This window comes from Puntigrus tetrazona, chromosome 18 (genome assembly GCF_018831695.1).
Source record: "Puntigrus tetrazona isolate hp1 chromosome 18, ASM1883169v1, whole genome shotgun sequence".
Lineage (NCBI taxonomy): Eukaryota > Metazoa > Chordata > Actinopteri > Cypriniformes > Cyprinidae > Puntigrus > Puntigrus tetrazona.
In genome coordinates this window covers 16,079,878-16,087,731 of record NC_056716.1, presented here as the reverse complement: position 1 = coordinate 16,087,731, position 7,854 = coordinate 16,079,878, and the positions used below count along the sequence as shown (strand labels likewise).

The following is a 7,854-nucleotide window of genomic DNA, read 5'->3' as shown; positions in this document are numbered from 1 at the left end:
TCATGTCTTTTAATATATAACCATTATAATTTTACTGTTGGACCTGATTGTACAACATGGCAATAAATAAACTATTTATTGTGTTAAAATAGCTTCTTATAATACATATCTTCATTTTCACAAGTGCCTACTCCACTTCAAAGAGTATTCTCGGAGGTTTAAACTGAACTGTAAAGCATTAAAATCATTAACAATGAGACATTCATCTCGATGTACACCGAAGAGTTATATAAACATTTAATTAACCAAATCTCTGGGATAATGTTTCATACAGCAATCTTATGTAAAGCTGACTCATCACTTCGCTAATCCGTTAGCAAAAACCTTGATTAACCATAATCATCATACCTGATGTATGGCAGAGGTTAGTTTAAGCTGTAAGATAACCAGCATATATAGCATACGGCTTATTCGATACACTAGCTGACATACAAATCGAAAAGTCATAAAGAAATAATTTGCCTGACAAAAAAAAATCCTGACCCTCGTGTCGTTCCAAAACCGTTTTAAATGTTTTTGTCCATATAATAAAAGTCTAACTATTTAAAACAACGCTGGACGCTTTTAACTTCAATGGAAAAAAAACAGTGCAAGTAAATGGTGACAGAATTGTCCTTTTTTAGCTAAGCTATCCGTTTAACAGCCGGCCCTGAATGTAAAGTGTAGTCGCAGTCAGTTAGCAAACCCATTATTGTCTCTCCTTTCCCGCCTTTACATATTTCCTGCCTCTGGTCTTCTGGAGCAAGAAAAAAAACAATGAAAAACTGCTCATTCTTCCTGTGCTTTTCCTGACAGCGCGTACGTCTGAGAGCGCGTCTTATTTGGACGAGTCATTTCCAGGAGCATTTACCCCCACATCCATCCAGGGCCTAGTTTAAATCCACAGCACCTGGGATAAAATATTTATGGGTCGACTTCCGGCCCCCGAGACCAAAAAGCAGGTTATACTGTAAGAGTGGTTAGTGGGCCCCGTCACAGGACTTCTGTATACAAAAATAGAACAGCTATTACATGCAATCAACCTAATTCCTGCCCGCTCTTTTAACCTCTCATAAGGGCTGCTTGAGACGTGAAAGAATGAGTCTCAACAAATGCAAATGAAAAGTATGCAGTAACTTCCATTTATAGATTTTTTTGGTGCCCGCTCACACTAGAGGTTCAGCACGAACTGACCTGGAAACACTGAAAAATCATTCATAATTGATTGGTACTCGTAGTACATACCAAAGCACATGGAAATATCAGCGGGGTGTTTTGGTCTTCTGAAACAAATTTGACACGGCCTAGCTTTCTAGAATCGCCATATAAAATAAATGTAACAGTTATATCCAATAAAGCATGAAAATTGGCAATGCATATATGCAATATGCAATATTACTTTGTATATTTGTGTATTTAAAGCAACTAGACAAAAATGAATGCTCTGCCATTATTTACCCATCTAAGCTGATTTGGTGTAAAAAAAATAAAGAAAGTCAGATTTGGAACCGGTTTCATTTTTGGGTGAACTATCCCTTTAACATGTATAGCTTGACTAGAAATGTAGTTGTACCATGCGTGCGTGTGTAAGGTTGTGTGCAGAGGGAGTCCGCTAAGGCAATAACAGACAGGATGTTGGAATAACATGCAGAGCAGCAGGCAGTCTTGGAATTAGAGCAGCGTGCGCTGTGGAAAATAGTCAAGATTACTTTCCATTACACAGAGTTCTGCTGACCCTAACGGCCCTTCAGTCCTAAACATCTATCAAAGGCCTTAAAGGTAAGTCAAGGTGATGCATCTAATATTTTCAATGTTAGTATATTTGACTTATCCCAGCATAACATACAAAGACAACTATAGGTGAGCCAACGGGTTGATTCTAGTTAAAGATGTAAACACTGAGACGCCAGTCTCAGAGGCGGGGCTAGCCGTTTATCTGGCCAATGGCTGATGGCGGAGTGTTCAGGAAATGTTGCGGCTCAGGGGGTATTCCAGAAAACAGGTTATGCCACATACCCGGGTAAGTTTATTGATAAGCAAACAGATAACCTCAACTTTCGGGTTCCAAAAACCGAGATAACAGTCGTAGCAAGTTAATCTTCGAACGTTCAGCATGTTTCCTATTACGGAGGTTTCAATTTTTATACAATATTATATGCATGATCATATATTGTTTTGTAAAGCAATACGATAACATGAAGCTATTTTTATTTTCAACAAGACATTTCCGAAATAATTTAAAACTACAATAAAAAATAAATTTGATATTACCTTCAAATGAACGTGGAAGCAAAATAAAATTATTTTTAATTACTATTTCTAGTTGTGTTAGCTTTGCTTTTTTTATTTACTAATTTAGTATCAAACAAATAATATATTTCTCACGGCAGTTCGTTCATATTTTACAAGGTGGTTAATTCGTACGAATTGGTACGACTTCACACGTACAAATTTATACAAGTTTTTGCATGAATTTGTACAAATGGCCTACACCTAACCTCGCCCCAAAAACTACCCGTCGCTACGGTTGAACGAATTCTACAAATATGGCACCTCGTGAAATACATACGAATTGGTCGTGAGACTGTGTTGAAAGGTTAGGCAATACAGGAGGTATTTATTTATTTATTCAAAAAAAGTACAGTGTACTTTGTTGCACGCCTTTCGAATTGAGAAGACTTGTATGTGTGTGTTCACCGTGAACATACTCAGAGTCGACTGAACTCTCTGCTATTGGAACCGTTAACCAGAAGAAAGATTTGAGAGTGAGTTAACTCTACTTTCTGGAATACCTGTCAGAAGCTCACTTCACTTTCAAATAAGATTTAGGGCATGTTTATGAATGTTGATACTCGAACCTCGGTGCACACCAAACAAGCGGACTCAGACCTCAAGAAAAGTTAGGTCTCTGCCCACTTCCCAAAAATCTTTGGTGAAAAATACGAAAGCAATGCAGACAATGTGAACGCTAAGCAATCCAGGGTTAAATGTACATTTACTTTTTGAACCAGTCCAAAAGAAAACCTTACTATAAGTGTAAACACACCCTTAGACACTGTAAAGCGCCACTGTAAAAATGTAATATTTTGAGAACTTCTAGTCAAATGTAGGTCCTTCAGATATTGTGCATCATCTTGCGTCAAATGCCTTAAAAACTCTGATTACGATGAACTTACTAGAAGAACCAATGGAAGCTTAAGAGTTCTCTCAGGAACTTATAGTATGTTTCTTTTCTGAAAAGATGCCTATAAATTCTCCAAAGAGTCTTGACTTGACCTGGTTGAAAAGCATGTGTAGGACTTTCACCAGCATGCTACTACAGAAAGCATGACGAGGGTTGTATGCATCGTGCCGTTCTTCAGGCTATCTACCCTATCCCTACTCTGGTCTTTGTCCGTGCCCTCATCCTTTCTCTCTCTAGTCTTCAGTTTTGCTCTGCTCTTCTGGCTCCGCTCCCTCTCCGGGACTGACTTCCACGGAGAGGATCTCCTCTCCCTCAACACGGGGAGTCATGCGGATGATCATGGTGCTGTCGGTGGTCTCCGATACCATGTCATCTTCGTCCGGGACACGAGGCCGGGGAATGGGCGAACGGCGGTGCATTGGGGACGGAGGGGGCACTGGAGCTGTGGAGGTCCTTCCGGAGACGGGAGTGGACGGCTGAGAGAGAGAAAGAGAAAGACAGGACAGACATAAGAAGTCGGGTCATAAGAAGTCAACTTTACCTACACAAGATCAGAGCGTTGTTATCATCGGTTATCAAAAGCGATTCTTTTATCGACGTAAAGGTAGTCGCATACACACTGTTCACGTTAAATGAAAGTAATACCGCTTGCACAGGTCCTGAACAGGGTGTGGGAGTGTTTTGCACACAGTTCCTGAAAGTTTTGGTGTCGCAATAATTTCCACGCACACGTCTAAACTAAACAGCACACACAACAACACTTCTACAATACATTGGCAGAAGGCACACGATTTGTGCTCAAAATGAGCCTAAACGTCTAATTAAGGACAAGCAATGATCAATTTCCAAAATCCCAAACATGAAATAACACAAAAAAATTAAATACAATAAAAAAATGTGCATATTTTTTATTTTATGATTTATTTATTTTGTGTATTTGTAAAGCCACAGCTTTTTTGTAAAACAATACTGTTTTGATCTGTTTGCTATTTACAATCTTTCGTAATTTGATTTTGGTAAACTGTCAATTTGACCCGCAAACATCATAATAATCGTAATCGTAATCATAATTGTCCTCATTTTGAATTCTTCAAGCCAGTTATTGTCAAGGTGAATCAAATGTTTGAAGAACATGTTGCTAACCGTGGTTAAATCAACAATGATTGGTTAAACCGTTGTCGGACATAAATAACAACACGCCCTCATACTTACTCGCCCTCATGTTGTTCCAAACCTGTAAGACCTTCATTCATCACAACACAACTTAACACAAATTAAGACATTTTTGACGAAATCTAATTGTTGATTTCATCTCAAGGCACTAATTCTTCAGTCTTTGTTTTCAAAATGTGTTTTTAGCCTAAAGCATCGCTCCAGGGGATATAAATACCTCTAGAGTTGCTCCCTTATACGACTCCTTCAGCCTGGCAAAAGTCTCTCCTGTGCCAACCTCCAGCGCAGCCTTGTATAATTTGGGCGTCTCTGGCCTCTGCGGGATGACCTCACCCGTATCTTTAGCCTGGCCCTTCTCATCTGCCGGCTTCTTATCTTTGGTCAACATTTTCCTATGGAAGAAGGCAAACTCATTAGGATGACAGGAAGTTGAGTTGTAAGCTAGCATGTGCGTCGCTGAGACCCTAACAGGAAGCGGCCCTCAGTAGGGTTTGAGGTGACATCAGATGACACGATCTCAAGCATTTACATAACATCATTCACCACACACACACATAAATTGATCTCACGGGTGAATACATCATGCGACTCATATGACCACATTTACCTTCTTCAGTTTTTAATAAAATCAAACACTAATCTCCTAAGTTTCTCCTCGAATTAATGAAAAAGTAGGGTGAAAGATGGATGTGGAGAGAAAGACAGAGAATGCAATGTTTAGCAAACATGCCTAATCTATAGAGATCTGTGAGTGTGATACAGAGCAGTAAATGGCTCAGACCACTGCGCTGGATGAAGTGTGTGTGTGTGTGTGTGTGAGTGAGGACTGTTGGGGCTCTTGGTTGAGGTTCAAGCTCCGATCCCTCTCACTTGGCCTTCTTGCGCAGCAGCTTCTGGGATTCGGGGTAGTGCACTAAGATCTCTGCCAGGTCCTTCTTATCCAGGATGAAGAGATTAGCAAAACCGTGGGCCTTCACGTTCGCCGTTCGCCGGTTCCCGCCACCAACCGCCAGCAAACTGATAGAGCCAACGCACACAAAAAACAGTCAGAGTTTGGGTTTTCACACATAAAACGTGATTTAAAAGAACAAAATCATCACTTCCCGGGAAACCGGTCGAAGTTTCACTAAAACGCTAGTCGCATGAGCACGTTTTTGATGTGCATTTTAATATTTTAATTGCATCTTTTAAGATTTCATTTGCAACTTAAACAGGTTTACACAGTTATACAGGAACAATGTGAGGACGAGTGCATGTTTACAACAACTGCACTGCATTGTGGGAAACAGCATATTTTGGCAAATGTAGTAGATAATGCTAGTTATGTAGAAAAATACAGTAAACATACTGCATACTGCAAGAATAAAATAGTGCTTTTCCTATTAGCTCTCATACAGTTTTATTCAGCTGTCATAATTAGTGTTGCAACTAACGATTATTTTGATATTTAAAGGACATTTTTGGACAAAAACACATTCTGTACAATGTACTTCAAACAGACACGTCACCTCTATAGCAATGCCCTCCTACACCTTTCATAACAGCTTGGATTCTTGCGGGCATTGTTTATGCACTTTTTGGGTATCTGAGCTCATAGTTAGCAATAATTAAAGAGCTTTTTCTCTCCCAAAAATATAATCATGAAAACATTTTTAAACATGAATAATTATTATAAGTCATAATATATTTGAAGCTCACCTGATTAGTACACGAGGCACGAAAGCTTCACCCGCGGTGTTTATCACTCACCTGATTTCCCCAAACACAGAGCCAGCTCTCAGAGTCACAAACACCGTCGTCCCATCAGGCCCTCCAACCACCTGCACCTCTCCAGCTTTGATGATGTACATCTCTCTGCCGATCTCACCCTGACCGGCACAGCCGAGCGGGACAAGAGTCAGTTCAAAACGCTAACAGATAAAAGGCTCTTTCATGGTGGCTGTCTGATGCGACCTTTACCGAGACAACCTATATCGGACATATACTGAGATGATCTGCTAGAGGTTGCAGCAGCAACGCGTGCACAGTAACGAACGGCAAATGATACATTGCTCACTTTTTTGCAAACAAAGTCTCCAGGAAGGTAGACCACAGATTTCAGCCTCTTTAGCATGTCAAATATCATCTGTCTGTCACAGCCCTGGAACGAACAAGAGGCAAAGACGTCTCAGCGGCTTTCGCAACTTATTACAGTATTATAGTGTCACATTTTTAACAGGATATTCACAGAGAAACTAAAAAGTTAATCCATTTGGAACAACGAGAAGTGATATCTTTGTATATTACAGATGTTTAGACAACAATAACTCTTTTAACATTAATAAAAAAAATGTTTTTTTTTAAATAATGGAAGAACACAAATTTTACAGTTACATTATTTGTGATAAACATGATAAAGTACTTGCAAAGGTTGTTTTTTTAAACATTTTTTTAAACTGTATGGACTTAAAAAATTTTTTTTTCCTTTTAATTTGTAATAGGTATTTTTATTATTATTGATTTTAAACACAGCGTACGTTTTTAACGAAACCATAAGTATATTTAGAGAAAAATTATTACATTTGGCTGTAACATGATGATACCATTTTTTTTTCATATTGATAAATACATTCATTAAATGACTAATATGATATGATCTCATAAATATGAACACATAAAAAACAACATATATTTATTATATTTGTGTTTAACTTGTACTTGAGCATATTTCTTGTTGTAGGTGTCTCAATTTAAAATGAACAGATTTCAGATAGTTCAATGAAATGTCTGTGTTATATTTTAGTTGCCTTTGTGAGCTATGTAACTGGTTGGGTAAATGAATATGCTAAACAATATCATAACATCGATCCTAAATCTAGTGAAATTTGACCTGAAATACAGCATTTAAATTTTTTGCTGTTTATGCACTTTTCATTGACAGGACAGATACCGCTCTGGGGATATTCTGTGCGCTCTTGAAAACAAGAAAAGAGCGAAATAACAGACGATCACCTGAAAGAGCGCCACTTTACTGACAATGCTGTAGTTGACATCTGCAGCGATGTCCAGACGCATCTTATCTGGCAGCTGTATGAGTAACTCCTGTTCATCTGAAAACAAACACATCGTGAAACACGGCCAAGACGCGCGCTTCGTATGCAAACATCTAGTGCGTTGGAATTCTGCTTACCCAGCATGCCTTGCGACTTCCAGGTGTAGTCGTACCAGACCTTGACGCGGTTCTGGACCTCGCGGGGGATCCTGTAGGAGCTCATGTATTTGACGGTGCTGTCCACACAGTGTCTGTAATAGGCCTCACCTGCAGTAGCAGCTCCAAATACATCTCTCATCTAAGAGTACACACACACACACACACACAGCTCAGAGGGAGACAAGACTTTACAATGCATAGAGTTTTAGGATTTGATTATTTTCAAGCGGCATAAAATATATAAATCAGTGGCCAAAGCGTATTCCAGTTTAAAAACTAGACAAAAATAAGAAATTATAATTTGCATTAAGATATTTAATTTTAATAT

General features: G+C 38.9%; 1 protein-coding gene across 1 annotated transcript in view; it reads right to left on the bottom strand.

Moving 5' to 3' along the window:
• Positions 1-2,317: 2,317 nt before the first annotated feature.
• The window catches only part of LOC122362951 (cyclic nucleotide-gated cation channel beta-1-like), a 9,944-nt gene continuing 4,407 nt past the window's right edge, over positions 2,318-7,854 (bottom strand). Inside the window, exons 13-19 of the mRNA XM_043264766.1 lie at positions 7,506-7,665; positions 7,328-7,425; positions 6,393-6,476; positions 6,086-6,204; positions 5,207-5,353; positions 4,554-4,728; positions 2,318-3,639 (exon numbers count right to left, since the gene is read on the bottom strand). Of these exons, the coding sequence (XP_043120701.1) occupies positions 3,397-3,639; positions 4,554-4,728; positions 5,207-5,353; positions 6,086-6,204; positions 6,393-6,476; positions 7,328-7,425; positions 7,506-7,665 (1,026 nt within the window). The 3' untranslated portion in view covers positions 2,318-3,396. The remainder of the gene's footprint in view (positions 3,640-4,553; positions 4,729-5,206; positions 5,354-6,085; positions 6,205-6,392; positions 6,477-7,327; positions 7,426-7,505; positions 7,666-7,854) is intronic.